Source organism: Otolemur garnettii, unplaced genomic scaffold (assembly GCF_000181295.1).
Source record: "Otolemur garnettii isolate 467f Iridium unplaced genomic scaffold, OtoGar3 scaffold00046, whole genome shotgun sequence".
NCBI lineage: Eukaryota > Metazoa > Chordata > Mammalia > Primates > Galagidae > Otolemur > Otolemur garnettii.
In genome coordinates, this window is record NW_003852441.1 from 2,130,977 (window position 1) to 2,151,045 (window position 20,069).

General features: G+C 37.8%; 1 protein-coding gene across 1 annotated transcript in view; it reads right to left on the reverse strand.

The window, feature by feature from the left end:
- AKAP10 (A-kinase anchoring protein 10) overlaps positions 1 to 20,069 on the reverse strand; it is a 77,816-nt gene that overhangs the window by 25,781 nt on the left and 31,966 nt on the right. The window contains exons 5-10 of the mRNA XM_003791064.3: positions 14,767 to 14,865; positions 10,197 to 10,281; positions 9,257 to 9,380; positions 8,128 to 8,264; positions 5,263 to 5,407; positions 1,163 to 1,336 (exon numbers count right to left, since the gene is read on the reverse strand). Of these exons, the coding sequence (XP_003791112.1) occupies positions 1,163 to 1,336; positions 5,263 to 5,407; positions 8,128 to 8,264; positions 9,257 to 9,380; positions 10,197 to 10,281; positions 14,767 to 14,865 (764 nt within the window). The remainder of the gene's footprint in view (positions 1 to 1,162; positions 1,337 to 5,262; positions 5,408 to 8,127; positions 8,265 to 9,256; positions 9,381 to 10,196; positions 10,282 to 14,766; positions 14,866 to 20,069) is intronic.

The following is a 20,069-nucleotide window of genomic DNA, read 5'->3' on the forward strand; positions in this document are numbered from 1 at the left end:
CCTGCCACAACGCCCGGCTATTTTGGTTGCAACCATCATTGTTGTTTTGGTGGGCCTGGGCTGGATTCGAACTTGCCACCTTAGGTGTATGTGGCTGGCGCCTTAGCCACTTGAGCCACAGGCACTGAGCCTGTTTGATTTTAAAGGAAAGGTAGTATCTGCTACTCAATGCCCCAACCCAAAGTGTTGATATTTGTTTAAAAGGGAGGGGCAGAGGACAATACTAGAAACATGAATAGCTACTCTAGGTTTGCAGCGGCATATGGGTTAGCATTAGTTCTTAATATTGATGATGTTTTTTGTCAATGTAATTAGTCAATAGAGTACCAAGATTCTTTTATGGTAAAAAGATGGGCTTCTGCTCTGATTATCTTTAAAAAAAAAAGAATTTTTAGAAAATATACATTATTCTGTTCAGACATGTGAGAACCAGGTCCACCCTCAGTTGATTTAAAAAATGATGAATAATTGACTCCTTTCAAAAGTAATGTTTTACTGGGTTTTAAATTAAATTTCACAATGTTTTGCTGCTCAAGAAAGTTATTAAGCAGCATCCATAGCTCAGTAGGAAGGGCGCCGGCCACATGCACTGAGGCTGATGGGTAGAAACCTGGCCCCAGCCACCTAAAACAACAATGACAACTGCAACAAAAATATAGCCAGGTGTTGTGGTGGGTTCCTGTAGTCCTAGCTACTTGGGAGGCTGAGGCAAAAGAATCGCTCAAGTCCAAGAGTTTGAGGTTGCTGTGAATTGTGACACCACAGCACTCTACCAATGGCAACATAGTGAGACTCTGTCTCAAAAAACAAAAACAAACAAACAAACAAAAAAAAGTAATTAAAGGATGCCAGCAATAGTTTAAAAAAAATTTTTTTTTCTCAAATAATTACACAAAGAGCTCTTCAGAGGCTATGAATGTAATCTCATAAAGGAAAACAGGCAGTGTCAAGCAGAATAATAAATAGCCTGATAAAACAGCATAATAGTTTACAATACCGCATATTAATCATCACGAATACTTGGATTAGAATATACAGTATGTAGGCTAATTTTATTTCTCTTTTGTTCCTACAACTTAAAACTTAAAAGCAGGACTTGTTACTGGCACTGAAAGGATCTGTATCCCTTTCTTTCAAATGGCAGATGTGAATCAGTCAATACCTGAGAAGTGGAGCTGTCAGAACCTCCTGCATTAGCCTCATCAGGAGGGCCAACAGAGCCATGAGCAGCCAGTGAAATATTCCCTCCCAGAAATTCATCTCCTCGGACCGAATGGATGAGATCATTCAAATATTTATAGTAAAGATTGCTAGACAGAAAGCCAGGCAAAAAGACCTGAAAGAGAGGGAAAATTCTGAAGTTAAATTCAGAACTAAACACTTTATTTGAAATAAAACAAATTTTACCTACAATTCTACCAGTTAACACTAATGGTTTTATTTCTTGTTACACTCCAAATACTGTCCCTTTTACACAATTTACACTATAACTAAAATTACAACGTGTACCATTCTGTTGTATTTCTCCCCTACTCTTCTTCTACTCATGAAACTATTACATAGACTTGATTTCCTAGTGAGCAGAAAAGACCAAAGAGTAGATATAAAACTAGATTTTTCTGGTTGGTAATAGATATGAAAGTCTTTGTGCTGGACGTAGCGGGACACACGTCCTCCAGCTGCTCAGGAGGATCACTTGAGCCCAGCAACTTGAGGTTGCAGTAAGCTGTGATGATGCTACTGCAATTCTTGGTAAAATCTACTCTAGTTCATTAGAGTCATTCATAAATTTCAATACTTCATTATTAAGCCATTAGTCATAACTTTACAAGTGATTAAAGAAACACATGCTCCAACCCTGTTGATGGATACTGGTGAAATACCTGGATTATTCTTAAGTTAACTTTAGCATGTATTGCTATCTAATTATCTGAAAAGATACGGTAATTAATAATAACAATAGCAGCTAACATTATATTTTGTGTCAGGTATTGTGTTAAGTACTTTATATATATTAAGTACTTAACCTTTTTTTTTTTTTAGACCATTTTGTTGCCCTCGGTAGAGTACTGTGGCATCACAGCTCACAGAAACCTCCAGCTTTGGGGTTTAGGCAATTCTCTTGCCTCAGCCTCCCGAGTAGCTGGTACTACAGGTGCCCGACACAATGCCCGGCTATTTTTTTGTTGCAGTTTGGCTGGGGCCAGGTTTGAACCCACCACCCTCGGTATATGAGGCTGGCGCCCTACTCACTGAGCCACAGGCGCCGCCCTAATTACTTAACTTTAATCCTCAAAATAACTTTTAGGTAAACCCATATTATCATCATTTTATAGATAAGAAAAATGGCATTAGAGAATTTCAGTAATTACCCAAAGCCATTCAGCCTATAAAAATGAAGATGCATCACTTAACAATGGAGATCCATCCTAAGAAATGGATTTTTTAATAATATACTGTTGCTTTTATTTTTTTTCTCCTGTACTACACATTTATTATGCTAATTCTTTTTGGTATACATATATATATATCCTTCTTGGTGCAAATTTTGACTTATTGTATCATAGTAATCCATTTTATTTTATTTTATTAAATCATAGCTGTGTACATTAATACTGTCATGGGGTATAGTGTGCTATTTTTATATACAATTTGAAATATTTTCATCAAACAGATTAACATAGCCTTCATGTCATTTTCTTAGTTATTGTGTTAAAACATTTATATTCTTCATTTCTTTTTTTTTCTATTTATGTATTTTTTTTTTAATTTTTAAAATTTTTTGTTGTTGCAGTTTGGCCAGGGTTAGGTTTGAACTCACCACCCTCGGTATATGGGGTTGACACCCTACTCACTGAGCCAGAGACACCACCCATATTCTTCATTTCGAAAGATTCACATGTACTATCATAAGATGTACCATAGGCGTGATCCCACCAATCACCCTCCCTCCACACATCCTCCCCCCTCCCTTCCCCTGTAAGAAATGGACTGTTAAATGATTTTGTAACCATGTTAACATGATAGAGTGTACTTACACAAATCTAGATGGTATAGCTTACTACACTCCAAGGCTATACTGTATAGCCTATGTTCCTAGCCTACAAAAGTTGTACAGCATATTACTGAATGCTGGAGGCAACTCTAACACAATGTTTAAGTAGTTGTGTATCTATCTAAACATATCTAAGCCTAGAAAAGGGAAAGTAAAAATACAGTATAAAAGATTTTTTAAATGGACTGGGCACAGTGGCTCACACTTATAATCCCAGAACTTTGGGAGGCTAAGGCAGGAGGATCACTTGAGCCCAGCCTGAGCAACACTGTGACTCTACCAAAAAAAAAAATTAGCTGGGTGGGCAGGACCTGTGGCTCAAAGGAGTAGGGTGCCAGCCATATACCAGAGGTGGCAGGTTCAACTAGGCCCCGGCCAAAAACTACAAAAAGAAAAAAAAAAAAATTAGCTGGGCATGGTGGCACACATGAATTCCTAGCTACCCAGGAATCTGAGACGGCAGGATTGCTTGAGCCTAGGAATTTGAGGTTAGAGTGAGCTAGGATTGTGCCACTGTAATCCAGATAGTCTGAGCAAAAGAGCAAGACTCTGTTTAAAAAAAAGGTAATACCTGAACCATAAATGGAGCTTGCTGGGCTAGAAGTAGCTTTGGGTGAGACAGTAAGTGAGTAATGAGAAAATATGAAGGCCCCAAATGGGCCTTCTATTATTATAGAGCAGTGATTCTCAACCTGTGGGTCACGACCCCTTTGTAACAATGAAAATACATCGTGGCATTAGGAAGGTTGAGAACCACTGCTATAGAGTCAAGGGTATCCAACCTGCAGCTTGAGGGCCACCTGCTGATTTTATGAGGACTTTTTTCGCTCATCTGTGCTGTCGGACATCATGGAAAGTATGCACAGATAATTGTGAATCAGCTTTAGTTAGTATATTTAATGTGTAGAAGACAACTCTTACTCTTCCAATGTGCAGCAGAGAAAAAAATACTTGGATAACTCTATGACATTACAAACACTGTACATTAAGGCCACACTAGATTCATTAAAAAATATTTTTCTTGGGCAGCACCTGTGGCTAAAAGGAATAGAGCACTGGCCCTATGTGCCAGAGGTGGCAGGTTCAAACCCAGCCCCGGCCAAAAACTGCAAAAAAAAAATTTTTTTTCTTTCCTAAGTAATAAACTAATTTTACTTACTATTTATAAGCTTTTTTTTTTTGAATTTTTAGACTTCTGTCATAACTCTTAGCTCAAAAAACACAAAAACATTGTACAAATAAACAAAAATACTTCCTTTATATCCTTATTTTATAACCTTTTCTACTTTTAATTTTTTTTATTAAAAACTAAGACACACCCACATACACATTAGCCTACACAGGGTCAGAATCACTGATACCAGCATCTTCTACTTCCACATCTTGTCCCAGTAGAGCAGTGGTTCCCAACCTTCCTAATGCCATGGCCCTTTAATACAGTTCCTGTGGGTTATGACCCACAGGTTGAGAACTGCTGCACTAGAGGGTCTTCAGGAGCAGTAAATAACACACATGGAGCTGTCATCTCTTATGAGCAATGCTTTCTTTTGGATAACCTCCTGAAGAACCTACCTGAGACTGTTTTACACTAACTTGATGTTTTGGGGGAATTTTTGAGACAGTCTCACTCTATGGTCCCAGCTAGGGTGCAGTGGAGTTCTTACAGCAACCTCAAGCTCCTGAGTTCAAGTGATTCTCTTGCCCCAGTTTCCCAAGTAGCTGGAACTACACACACCTGCCACAAAACCTGGCTAGATTTTTCTATTTTTAGCAGTGACAGGGTCTCACTCTTGAACTCCTGCCCTCAAATGATCCTCCTGACCCTTAACTTGTTTTTTTTAAGTAGAAGGAACACTCTAACATAACAATTAAAAGCACAGTAAATACTAGGCCACCATTATACAATATATACATGTAAAAGAATTTAACATACATCTCCTAAACCTACTAAAATAAAATAATACGAGGCAACAGGAATGTTTCAGCTCCATTACAAGCTTATGGGACAGCTATTTTATATGCGGTCTGCACTGATACATTATCTGGTTGCACGACTAGACAGACCGAGCCAGACATAAAGCCTCTGCTCGATGCTATACCACTTCAACTTCCGTGGTTCTTGATGTTTGGGTTTTCTCCTCTTACATTTTCTGAGTTCTACAAATAAAATTTCTTATAGTTCAATACTTTTTCAAGCTCTTAGTTACCTTCTCCATGGTGGTCCAGGCCTGACGTAATGGTGTTGTGAAACAGTTAGGGAGTGGCCCCCCTTCCCTGCAGATATTGGATTCGATTTCTAATCGTACAACATCATCAAATCCAAGAGGATGTGTGGCTTGGAGGGAAAAGTACCTATGGTGGAAAGATAGCTGAAGTAAAATCAAATTCCATAGCAAGTACAAGCAACTTTCGGCACCTACTGCAGAGAATCTCATATGGGGTTACTTTACTTAGTCTGCAGACCTAAACCACAGAGCTGGGTGATGATAGCCCTGCTCTAATCTGTATTTATTCCCAAAGATACCTGGGTCAACTTGCTACCTCCCTATCTGCCTGCCAACCATCCTTAGTTCTTGCCCAGCCAGCTCTGCTGTTCAGAGTTGTGAGAGTCACACTACAATGCAGGTATATTTAATGGGCACCTATCCTCCGATCAGGACTCAGTACAAAGAAATGAATTTACGAAAAATAAGATATGGTCATTTCCCCCTAAGATAGCAGAAAAGATCAACGCCCAAGAGACAATCACAACCTAACACATGACAATGAGGCACAAGAAATAAACACAGAAGAATTCAGAACAAAATGGCACAGAGGATGGAATGGAAGGAGTTGATGCATTTGTGTAGCATTAATAGGACGTGCTCATGATTAGGTGTGCAAAGAAAATGGAGTGATTAGTACTGATGATTCAAAGAACTCTAACTTGAAGGGATACACTATAGCTGGTGTTCTGATAAGCTGGACATGACAGTGGGAGGATTCACGTGTGCTTTCCTCTCCGCACTCTAGGGGCCTCAATCTCCTGTCTGTGACAGAAATACAGAAAGGCTGATGGTGTATGATTGTGATGATGCAGTCATTAAGATACAAAAACAAACAAGGATTTATAAAGTCAAGTTGGGCATAAAGAAGTTGGCAAAAACCAAAGTGCCAGTGGGATATCATATAGAAATCTTCATTTAAAAATGCCTCCCAATGTGAAAACAGGATCGAGAGGGAAAACACAGTCTCTGCTCTGCTGGTTACTGAGCTCCAGCCAGGACCCTCGTAGTGCTATTGTTTTGTTCCACATTAAAGAAAACTTTTTTTTTTTTTAGGCCTTCTTACTCTGGTGACCTGGGTAGAGTGCTGTTGGCATCATCATAACTTACAGCAACTTCAAACTCTTAGGCTCAGGTGATCCTATTGCCTCAGCCTCCCAAGTAGCTGGGACTACAGGTGCCTGCCACAACATCCAGCTAGATTTTTCTATTTTTAGTAGGGATGGGGTCTCCCTCTTGCTCAGGCTAGTCTCTGAATTCCTGAGCTCAAGCGATCCACCTGTTTTGACCTCCCAGAGTGCCAGGATTCCAGGCATAAGCCACCTCACCTGAACTAAAATTAGCATTTTCATAACAAAAAGTGAGTCTCCCATATTGTAATGAGTAAGTTGGTAAATACTCCTCCATGATTTGAATTTTCGACCAAATTTTTAAATGTTCACTGTTGATATTTGAACATCCATATAGTCACAAGTATATGATACCACTAAATGGAACATTAAAGGATTGCATTCCAGTCCAAATTCTGCCACTAACTTGTCCTGTGACTTTGAGAAAATCCTTACCTCTCTGCCTTTATCTGTAAAATGGGGAAGCCAGACTAGAATGCTAATCTGGCTATTCATCAGAATTACCTGGCATGTCTTCTAAAAATAAAACTCCTGGGTCATCTTTCAAACGGCTGAATCAGAATCTCTTAAGGGAAAACTGGAAGTCTATTTTTAACAGGCTGCCAGGTGATTCTGTTGCGGATGGCCAGGCATGCACCTGCAGACAATGTTCAGGGCCACTGGCCTAGATGCTCAGCTCTCTTCCAACCCTAACATCCCATGGATTTTTCTCCATTCTCAAGTTACTCCCTTACCACTTGCTTGTGGATACAAACAACAACATACTATTTTTTTTTTTTTTTTTTTGCTTCTTCCTCCTGTAGTGATTCTCTTGCCCACCACGTAGCTGGGATCACAAGGCCCTGCTGGGTTTTTTTTTTCTGTTGTTGTTGTAGAGACGGGGGTGAGGGGAGTGGAGCGGGTGTCTCACTCTGGCTCACTCTGCCTCCTGTTGTCTTCCACTGGTCTCAAACTCTGCTGAGCTCAGGGGATCCACCCACCTCAGCCTCCCACAGCACTGGGACAACAGGCGTGAGTACCACGCCCAGCCCAAAACACTATTCTTTACAAGGTATGGGAAGTTAAATTAAAAAGTACTACTCTTTATAGAGCTGGCTGCAGTAGTGTCACTTGCCTAAACAGATGTTTTCAATTCTGCTCCCTATAAGATTTTTTAACATTTTGTTTTTAGTAAAAACTAATGAAAAACTGTTAACATAATTCATTTAGTAATGTGGCCAAGCAGATTTGCACCAGAAAATAGGATACACCCATACACAGATATTTATGGCCCTTTACAATCTATTCCAATTAGTTTCATTTTCTCTTACATTCCCCACACCTTCCATTATCCAAATTCAAGTTTCTTGAAATTACCTCATTCCCCAAGTTACTAATGCCTTTGCCTACAATATTCTTTCTTGCCTTCTCTGGCTAGCAAAATTCAATTCATTCTTCAGGATCCAAGTCAAATCTCTCCTCTGGGAAATCCTCACTAAACACCACATTGCCATCCTGCTTGACACACACATACACACCCCTCCCCTTCCCCCAGCAGACAAGAACGCACAAAGTTTACAGACACCATGCTCCCTGTGAGCTCCTTGACAGCAAAGACAGTTTACTCATCTTAACCTACACAGTGTGTACCGAATCCTCTAACTATCTGAGTGATGAAACATCTGTCAATAAAACTCACTTGTCATAGAGAATCATGGCGTCACTCTGGGCCTCCTGCCCATCATACTGGCCTTTTTTGGCAGCAAGCTGAGACTGGAAGTTATCTGCTGCCAACCAGAACTGTAAGATATTCACTGCATCCTCCTTTTCCATGTACTAGGAAGGAAAGACACAAAAGGGAAAATAAGACTCTAAGCAGATTTTTCTCACAATTTCTTATCTATAAAGCTCCAAGTATTCAACTATAGGACACAAGCAAAAAGCGATCCACTTCTTCAGTCAGCAGGTTGTTACACTCGTTTAAGAATGAAAAGTTTAAAGTATTTTATAGAATAAAAAAATGCACAATTGACCACAAAAACCCAACACACAGTTGGATGCAAACTTCAGTAATCTAGAGTAAAAGTTATACTAAACTGGATTACTAGTTCCTCACCAGGAAACATACAAAGAGTAAGCTCACCACACCAAATTTTTTACACTGATCATTCTCACCATTCCATAAGGAAAAGTAACCTACACAAATTATTGATTTAATTTACCAAGAAAGGAAGTGAAAAAAACAAATCAACTGTATTCTTGTGAAGAGGCAGAATCCAAGGGTACGAGTCACTGCTCTTCTTTACTTAGCAGTCACAGTCATTTGCTTTACAACCAAAGACTCTCACTGGCTGAAGCCTAACAGACAGCATTCTACTAACTGTACACCTTGAAGAGATAAACAGACTCATTGTTTGCTGCAAATCCTTCACTGGGCAATCCTGTCAAGCAGCTAAATTTAAAATAATGAGAATAGAGAAAAAATATTTACTATTTTCTTTCTTCTCAAGTCTGGTCTGAAAACATTTGTACACTGGAATCAAGTATCAAATTCTATGGTTTTAAAATAACTCCAAACAATTAAAAACATGCATTCTCTTATAAGCAGTATGTTTTTCAAAATGAATTATTTTTGCACTGAATTTTTATGTTCTCTTTAATCTGTCATTAACATACTCCTGCCATTAGAAATAACTTAAAACAATAATAAATCCTTTTAGAAATTATTCATCTCTTCTGTGTTATTTGCTTAGACAAGGCCCCAGCATTTATAGTTTAGAGGCTGGAATGCTCTAATTAAAGAGTGTGAAAGGAAATGTAGACTTTACCTCAGAGAAATAAAAGAGGGCTGACTCACAGAAGAGAATGTCAGCCAGGTAAACAGTTCCACTGGTCAGCACTTCAATCTGGTATTTACAGAAATGGTGACTTCGCAGAAACTCACTAAAGTGCCTGCACATGGACAAAAAGGGAAAATTTAAGGGAGCAACCATGGAAAGCGTTTACGTGGGAAAAATACAATCTTTCCATGCTGTCTCTGTTATGGCTTAAAGGCCTAGGTCAACACTACCTTACTTCCCATGGTGTGTCTGATTGCTTTACCTGTATGTAACCTCCTAGTGACTTTGTAGCTCTTCTCTGACATTTAATATATACCACCTCATATTACAGTAACTAAAGAACATGACCTATTTCTTTTATTAGGCTCTAACTTCCTTCAAGGTAGGTCCTATACCTGTGCCTTGGACAGAGTATCCTTTTTAATAAAGGTTAAATGAAAGAGTGAATACTTAGCTTTTTTTTTAGGGGTATGCAACAGGAATTAATCTAAAAAACTCCTGAAGCAGTTTCAAGGAATAGATGTGGATTTAGTTACAGTATTCATTAAGCTGAAAGCACGAACTAACAGATTAGGATATCCACCTAAAGACATGCATTATTTAAATAATTAAGTCAACTGTAATCCTCACAATCACTATAGTCTTATTCACCCCCAAAGGATTTTGCAACTACAAACAAATTTCTTTTTAACTTAGGAAAATTAACATTACAAATGAAAATATTTTTATTTTTAAATGAGTTCACATAATTCATACTTAAAAGAAACTACTAACCAAGACAGTTATAGAGTACTCTTATATGATCTTATAAATATGCAAAATATTTAAATCCTCAAAGATACTTTGCTTTTAGTTGAGTGAAGCCCATTCTTAACACTGAACTCAAATTCCCAAGAATGCAAAATTTGAAAATATGAAACTAACTTACTCTTGTTCCATTGCACTAAAGACTATGGACTGTGCCAAAACAAAACAGTTGGGATCTACCTGTCCATCTTCTCCACAAATCTTTGCTGTAAAAGAAATAGTAATTAAATTTCTGCTGAATTCAAACTATACACATTAGTGAATCAAATTAGGAGATAATAGTGAAAGTTTTCCATAGAACTAAAAGAAAATTAGGAGATAATAGTGAAAGTTTTCCATAGAACTAAAAGAAAATACAAGTAACAGCTGATCTTGAGGTTATAAAGTCCTTTAGAACATATAGGCAAAGGCAGAAATCAAGAGTTAACAACATAAAATTAATTTCTATAACATTAAAAACACCCCAGAACAAAATAAAAAGGCAAGCAGAAAAAAAAAATTGCAGCATATATGGTAGTTAAAAGATTACCATCCTTAAAATACCAGAAGTTCTTACAAACTATTAAGAAATGTCCTAAAAGGGCTCGGCGCCTATAGCTCAACCGGCTAAGGCGCCAGCCACGTACACCTAAGGTGGCGGGTTCGAATCCCCAGCCCGGACCCACCAAACAACAATGATGGCTGCAACCAAAAAATAGCCGGGCGTTGTGGCGGGCGCCTGTGGTCCCAGCTACTTGGGAGGCGGAGGCAGGAGACTCGCTTGAGCCCAGGAGTTGGAAGTTGCTATGAGCTGTAATGCCATGGCACTCTACCCAGGGGGACAGCTTGAGGCTCTGTCTCAAAAAAAAAAAAAAAAAAAAAAAAAAAAAATGTCCTAAAAGAAAAATAAGCAAAGGACCTTTCAAACATAACCCACAGAGAAGAAACATAAAATGTCCGAGATGAAAAGATACATATGGGCCAGGTGCGGTGGCTCATGCCTATAATCCTAGCACTCTGGGAGGCTGAGGTGGGTGAACTGCTTGAGCTCACGAGTTGGAGACCAGCCTGAGGAAAAATTGAGACCCCTGCCTCTACTAAAAATAGAAAAACTGAGGCAAAAGGATTGCCAGAGCCCAAGAGTTGGAGCTTGCTGTGAGCTATGACAATACGGCACTCTACCAGGGCAATAGCTTGAGACTCTTTGTTAAAAAAAAAAAAAAAGATATATATGCTCACTAGTAATCAAAATAGATTAGAGTAAGGAGGTACTTTTTGTCTAGTCAACTGGCACAGTTGTTTAAATAATACATATGTGTAATTGTTCAATAATACCAAGCCTGGGCAAGGCACTGGGAAAATGGACACATAAACTGGTACAACTGCTCTGGAGAGCAATCTGAATTTCTAACATAGCTTTAAAAACAACCTCTTTCAATCAGTAATTCTACTTCTAGAATTATAACCTAAAGAATTATGGATTTGTGAAAAGATTTATCTATAAAAATACTATCAAAATACTATTGGTAGAAATTTTATAACATAAAGTAATTAAGATGATCACACTGGGCTGCCAAATCCATTCAGTTCCCTGTCTTCATCTTACTTATCACCATCACTTAGTATCTTTGATCAGTCCCTCCTAACATTGTTCTCTCCCAGCTTCCAAAAAAAAAAAAACTCTCTTGACACATGGTTGCCCTGAGAAGCCTTCTCAGTGGCTGTCACTTCTAAAAATCTGCTTTGCCTGTTCCTCCTCATCTGCTGGACTGTGAGGCAGGCACATCCCAGGACATCCCTATGTGTCTGGTCTCCCTCATTGCATTTGCTCCTACGGTTATGTTATCCAGTCTCATCATTCTAAATCCGTGTATATGCTGATGCCTTCCAAACATGCATCCCCAACCTGGGAGCTCTGTCATGAAATACTAATGCTAGGTGTCCAATTGCCTACTTGACATTCAACCATTTGGATATCTAAAACTAAATCCCTGATTTTCCTGTAAGCCATTACTACCAGTCTTTCTCATCTTATAAATACCAACTCTACTACTTCAAGTTATTCAGTTTTTTTAAAAAATGGAGTCATACTTGATTCCTCTTTTTCCTCTCACCACTCATTTCCAAACCATCAGCAAATTTTGTCACCTGTACCTTCAAATTATTTTTTAAATTTCACCACTTTAAGAATCTGTGGAAGATAGAAGTGGCAGTAAATGCATAGTTTCTGGATCATTCTAAACCCTCACATAAGAACAGAGTACTCAAATAGCAGTATCAAAAACCCCAAGAGTAACATTTACAGCCAAACTAGGAAGGTTGAGATACACGGTAACAGCGAAAATAAAGTCTCCTTTGAACAAAACTCACTTGAAGCTTAGCTCTATTAAAATATTCCAACAGTAAGAAGGGACAAATAATTAGGGCAGGATTCAAAACAATGAGGCTCAAAGAGGAAAAGTTGTAGCAGCCTGCACTGCCTATGGCTGGGAGGAGTGAGTTATAAGTAGCTCAATAATGGCACACCTTGGTGAAAAGGGCATGGGGCGGGATTTAGCTCTCATAACAAGCATGAGAGAGCTTGAGAGATGAGAGCGTTGGTGAATTGGCAGTCTCTACACCTGTGACCTTGAGAGGCACAGGATTAGCTTATATTAGGCTGGAGGAGCAGGCAGTTGGGAGCGCACCTTCTACCAGGGACCCGCTTACTCTCACTCTGTCGCTTCTCCGGCCTGCAGAATGCCAGCACAGCATCTCTCTGCTGAAGATCACCAAGTTCTGCTAAAGACCAAGATCTATTCTAAGACTACTTCACCCTCAAAGACTCTTTCTCCTTCCTGCTAAGGTAAATAGCCCTCAGGCACTTAAGAGCAATTGTTCCTGAGCAAAGTAGCATACCACCTGCCACTGGAACCTAGATAAGCCAGGGCCAGACACCAACCAGTACCCGACCCTGACCAGTGGCAATGATGAAAAGTAACTTTCTTAAAGACATATGTGTAATTAACGTTCCAAAATGCATAATAATAGACACTAGGATAGAAATTCTCTCAGATCCCTTGTTAAACCTGCCCTCGTGGGACTGCATCATTAATTTGATTGAGTTTAAGTAGAGAAAAACAGAAGTGCAGTGACATCTCATTTTTAAATGTTTTATTTGACTCAAAATTCTTTCCTCCTTTTTTCCTTACCTTAGACAGTTTTGTTATCAACTGGTACAGATTCCCAAAGGAATCAGTAGCCAACCAATGCCTCAAATAACCAAATCCTAATCAGAACTCCCCAGTTGCATTACAATGAAAAGTTGGTCTAGGCAAGTCTACAAGATGATAGCAGGAAATTCCCACATAAAAATAAAGCAACTACACAGAAAAAAACCAAAATCCTATAGAAACATCTGGTAATAAAGCTAGTGAAAAGGTATCTCCACCTCTACCCCCAAATAGGCAGATGGGAATAACCCATCTACTTATGTGTCATAGGGGCCTGTGTGGGATACGGGAAAACATGGGCAGCATCTGATGGACTCCCAAATAGCTAACAGGTGTTCACTGGAAAGTATCATGGTCCAATTTAAGATCATAGCTGAGACTAGAAGGGGTCTTGCTGTGTGCAATAATGAATGTATAAGAAGTTTCTAAAGTAGGGAATGACAATGTCAGCACACTGACATGCATCTGCTAGGAGTGAAATAACATGCTTTATTTCATACATTTTTGATGAATAAAAATACAAAACTTAGTACTTAGTTTTGTAAAAATACAAATCTTAAAACTTGTGGGAATATACTAAATATTTGTTAAATGAATAAATGAACCACTTTTATCTGTGAATAAAGGTCCACTTAAGGTCTTCCTGTCAAAACACAGTAAAAGCTTTCACATTTACATTTTATTAGGACCTACAGAGAAATATATTGTTGACTGAGTATACATATACAAGTAAATGAGTATATAATGGAAACAATTCCCTGAGATGTTTGTTTGCCTTTATTACTCTGAAATGCTTTGATTTTTCTCTTCCAGTAAACTCTCTGTGCAGGTAGGTGAGGATGTAAGACAAGGCTGGTCCCACGATGCAGTATGAAAAACACTGCTCTATATATAAAGCATAGGAGAAAAGATGCAGGAGTCTAATTTCAAATCTGGACTCTGCCAGAGTTGTGCTACCTTGGACAAAAGTGTTTCAGTTTCCTTAATTACAAAATAGTAACTGTATTTACCTTATAAAGTTCTTCAGAAAACTAAATGAGTTTATCCATGGGAAATGCTTAGAATATTGTCTGGGACATAGTGAAAGTTCAATAAATGTGTACTACTTATTATTCTTGCTGTTATTCAGGTCAAAGTCAAAGAATGTGGGTCCTACATATAAAAGAGAAACTTTTTAAGTGAGCTACAATTACATACAGCAGCACCTCCATAGTCGACCACCTCCCTACATTAACTGTCTCCTTGAGTTGACCCAATTTTCAGAGACCAGGCTGAACCACATGTTCCAGTCCTGCTGGCCTACTTCCCTATGTTGACCACCTCTGTGTGTCAAACAGTTAGTTATAGTCCCTTGGGTAGTCAATCTAAAGAGGTTCTACTATTCTGAAAGTATTCTGAAAACAGACTAGGAAGGGAACTGTTACATTCATGTTCATAAAAAATTATCTTAATCAATAACCAGGAATACTTTTTTTGGCCACAACTACTAGCACTGCTTACCTATGATGTCATTTCTCATTGCTTCTGTAATTGGTATTGGTTTAGCAGCATCTGGTGATATATATTTGGTAAAAGTATTCACTGCATCTTGTTCTATACCTGCAAGGGAAAAAGGGGACAACTTCAAAAATCAAAAAGCAACCTTGTCCCACAGTAATGAACTACATTCACGAATAGCAGGGTTTTGTTTGCTGTGAGTGCTTATATAAAATGAGTTGCCATAGTGAAATTGCTTTTTCACTGGTTTGTGGAACACAAGAGGAATGTGTGAATTCTCCCCGCCACTCCCTTTATGAACTAACACGCTCCATAACAGCCATAGTTTATGTTCTCTGTCCTTGGCTCTTCTCCAAAGTCCCAACTTAAAGAATTTGCATGGTAATATAATACAAAAGCTATTTATAAATCTACATTTAAAATATTTTACAAAATTACTGCACATACATGATGAATATATTCATTGGCTCTTCAAAAGCTCTAGAAGATTAAAACAATGAGGCTCAAGCCTTTCAGTCTTGGGACTTCTTTGCTATCTTAAAAATTACTGAGGGTCCTAAAGAGCTTCAGTTTATATCTGGTTGTATTATAGATATTAAGGTATTAGAAATTTAAATGAGAAGAAATTATTGATTCAGTTAATTAAAATTAACAAGAGCACATCTTTACATGTCAAGATAAACTTTTTTTTATGAAAAGTACCTACTTTTCAAAATGAAAAAAATCAGTGAGAAGAGGACATTGTTTTCTATTTCTGCAACTCTTACATTTGTCTCAGTAGCAAACCACTGGATTCTGACATCTGCTTTGACATTCCATCACATGCTGTGCTGTTTTAGGTTGAAGTATGTATTAAGAAAATCTGGCCTCCCAGACATACAGCTGGGAGAAGCAGTATTATTTATTTATTTATTTATTTTTTTGAGAAGCAGTATTTTAACAGCTTTTTGAGATAACTGTGGATATGACACCAAAACTTCACAAGAGGCAGTTTCTTAAAGGTCAGTTAGAATGTAGAATCTCAAACCATATATTATAACTTTGTATACTGTTACATTAATACTCATGAGTGATTTTATAACATCATATACTTTCCATGCTGGGAAATATCAGCACCCTGACTTACACAGATGTTTCTATGTTGATACATCTCATCAAAAAATTAAAAAACAAAACACCACCTTTAATACCACCAACAATCTTATCAGAACACTTTTTAAAGATGTCAATATACATGGTGGTAGAGAGAAGTTTCCAAAAGTCTAATTTCACTAGAAAGTTTGAAATTTGAATTTTATCACTGGACAACAAACATGGTCAGCTGTTTTCCTTGAAGTGATAGGCTCATTCATTCATTTCCAAAAAATGTCTGCCAAATATCCAAATAAGCAGAGTTTATTGATTAGTCAAAATGATGTTACTAGAAAAGCAGGCTGCGCACGGTGTTTCACTTGTGACCCAGCACCGTGGGAGGCCAAGGTGGAGGATCACTGGAGCTATGGAGGTCTAGACCAGCCTGAGCAAGAGTGAGATTTCTACTAAAAGCAGAAAAATTAGCCAGGCACAATCACACACACATGTAATCCCAGTTACTTGGGAAGCTGATGCAGAAGAATCACCTGAGCCCAGGAGTTTGAGGTTGCTGTGAGCTATGATGGTGTCACTGCACTCTACCAAGGGCAAAAGGGTGAGACTCTACCTCAAAAAAATAATACAAAATGAAATAAAATAATTTAAAAGCAGCCCAGGGAGCTCACTATCAACTGCACGCAAGCTTTTCTTTGAGACAACAACTATATCTCAGCATGTAGAAGTACCTTATGCATAATTCCCACTTGATCACACATATTAAGGAGACATGTACTCAAAACTTTAGATCTAATAAAATTATCGCTCAAAAAAATCCTTAAATAAAGCCAGCATTTATCTTTACTAGATATGTGATAACAAACAATACAATGAGCACTAGCATATCTGCTCCAACATCAGGTTCTCTTCACTCCTGCTTCTGCACTATGGTTACAAACATCAACAAGTTAAAAAGACACTACCTTAGAATTACTGTGAAACAGTTCTGACTTCATAGACCCTCTTGAAAAAGTATAAGACAACCACATTCTGGGTTAACAAAGTAGATTATTATCTCCATTTTTATAGAAAACAAAATTTATGTACAAAAAAGTAAAATACCTATTTGAGTCAAGAAAGTGTGGGTGTGGAATATAAGTGTAGGGTTTCTGTATGTGATTGAAGTTGAGTTGTTACAAGTACAAACTGTTAGGTTTGTTAGAATGGTAGCCACAAAGGAAATATCTAGAAGACAGATGAAAGAAAATAAGAAAGGAATCAAAGCATATCACCATGAAAAGAATATCAATAAAACACAAAGGAAGTCAGCAAACGGGAGAAAAAAGAGCTACAAGACAGAAAACAATTGACAAAATGACAATAATAAGTCCTATCCTATCAATAATTACACTAAATGTAACTGAATTAAACTCCCTGATCAAAAGACAGAACAGCTGAAAGTATAAAAGAATAAGACCTAACTATACACTATAAGAGACATAAATCCTTCAGATTTTAAGGACACACACAGGCTGAAAGTGATAGGATGACAAATAGTAACTAAGAGAATTACATATATATCAGACAAAACTGATTTTAACTCAAAAACTATCACAAGACAAAACAAGAACATGATATAATGATAAAGTTCACTCCATCAGGAAGATGTAACAATAGGCACCCAACATCAGAGCACCTAAATGTATAATAAAGCAAACACTGACAGAACTGAGAGGAGGAATAAACAGCAATACAATAAGAATAGGAAATCTCAAGACCCCACTTTGAATAATGAATAGAACCACCAGACAGAAAATCACTACAGAACAAAGAACATCACAGACCAAACAGGGGAAGGATGCTGATTCTCACCAGTGATATCCAACACAGTACCAGCGAGTATCAGGAACAAGGGAAGGATGCTGATTCCCACCAGTGATATTCAACACAGTACTAGGTAGCCAAGGAAACAAGACAAGGGAAAAAAAACCTGAAAGGCATCCAAACTTGGGAAGGAAAAAGTGAAGTTGGCTGTGTTAGCAGAGATGATTTTATATGTAGAAAACCCTAAAGACTACAAAAAAAAAAAAAAAGTTGTTATAATTAATAAATTCCATAAAGGTTCATAATATAAAATAAACACAGAGAAATCAGCTGCTATACTCTAATAATGAACTATCTGAAAAGGAAATTACAAAAATTCCATTACAATAGCATCAAAGAGAATAAAATACTTAAGAATACATTTAACCAAAGAGGTAAAAAACTTATACATCAAAAACCATAAAACATTGATGCATGAAATTTTACTACACTTGATCTTAGCCAAAGGGCTGAGAAGAGATGATGAAAACAACATTTTCTTTTTTTTGAGATAGAGTTGTCCTTGGTAGAGTGCTGTGTGGTCACAGCTCACAGCAACCACAAACTCTTGGGCTTAAGCGATTCTCTTGCCTTAGCCTCCCAAGTAGTTGGGATTACTGGTGCCTGCCACAGTGCTGGCTTTTTTTTTTTTTGCAGTTGTCGTTGTTGTTTAGCAGGGCTGGGCCAGGTTTGAACCTGCCAGCCCCAGTGTACATAGCTGGCACCCTAACCACTAAGCTAAGGGTACTGAGGCGATGATGATGAAAAAAATTTTAAAAGACAAAAATAAATGTAAAGACACTTGTGTTCATGGATTTGAACACTTAATATTTTTTAAATGTCCATACTACCCTAAGTGATTTGTGCATTCAATGCAAACCTTATTAAAATTCTACTGGCAGTTTTTATATAATTTTAAAATTCCTATGGCCCCACAAAGGACTCTGAATAGCCAATCTGAGGGAAAAATAACAAAGCTAGAGGCATCATGTGTCCCAAATTTAAAACATGCCACAAAGCTACAATAATTAAAACAGTATGATATAAACGTAAAGATAGACAAATAGACCAATGGATTAGAATAAAGAACCCAGAAATAACCCATGCTTATACTGTTAATTAATCTTTAATAAGAGCACCAAGAATACATAATAAAGGATAGCATCTTCAACAAACGGCACTGGAAAATCTGAAACTCCACATGAAAAAGAATGAAACTGGACCTGTATTTTATACTAGACATAAAAATCAATCTAAAATGGTTTAAAGACTTAAACGTAAGACTTGAAACTGTAAAACTCCTAGGAAAAAAACATAAGGGGAAAATTTCATGACATTGATCTTGGCAACAATTTCTTGAATGTGACATTAAATATACGGGCAACTAGTCAGGTATGGTGGCTCACGCCGATAATCCTAAGCACCCTGGGAAGCTGAGGTGGGTGGATTGCTTGAGCTCAAGAGTTTGAGACCAGCCTGAGCAAAAGCGAGACCCCTGTCTCTACAAAAAAAAAAAAAAAAAAAGAAAAACTGAGGCAAGAGGATTGCTTGAGGCCAAGAGTTGGAGGTTGCTGTGAGCTATGACACCCCAGCACTCTACCCAGGGTGAAGCTTGAGACTCTGTCTCCAAAAAATAAAATAAAATAAAATATGGGCAACAAAAGCAAAAATAGGTGGGACTATATCAAACTAAAGGTTCCTCCAGAGCAAAGGAAACAACCAAAAGAGTGAATAAGCAACCTACAGAACAGGAGAAAATATTTGAAAACTACATATCTGTAAAGGATTAACATCCAAAAATATATGGAAACCCTACTACTTACTAGCAAAAAACACCAAACAACTTAATATAAAACAGGCAAAGGGTTAGAGTAGACCATATAAATGTCATCTGAGATGCTTAACATTAGTAATTATCGGTGAAACACAAATCAAAACCACAAAGAGAGATCATCTCTCACTTGTTGGGAAAGCCATTATCAAAAAAACAAAAAATAATTAAGTATCAGTGAACATTTAGAAAGAAACTGGAGCCCTTGTATACTGTGGTGAAAATGCAAAATGGTGAAGCTGTTTGGAAAACAGTATGGAGTTTCCCCTTAAAATTATAGGAAAGTATTTGAGAAAGTGTCTAATGTCCATATCAATCAGACAGAAAATGAGTACAGAACAACAGAATGACCAGGTATAACCATCACTGCACAACTAACCACATTCATACTCTCCTTATTTTAAATACTTGATATATGTGATATCAAGCAACATTTACCCTATTTGTCCTAGCTTATTTCTCTTGGCATAATGTCCTCAAGATTCATCCACGTTGGCTTGGCGCCTGTGGCTCAGGCAGCTAAGGCGCCAGCCACATACACCTA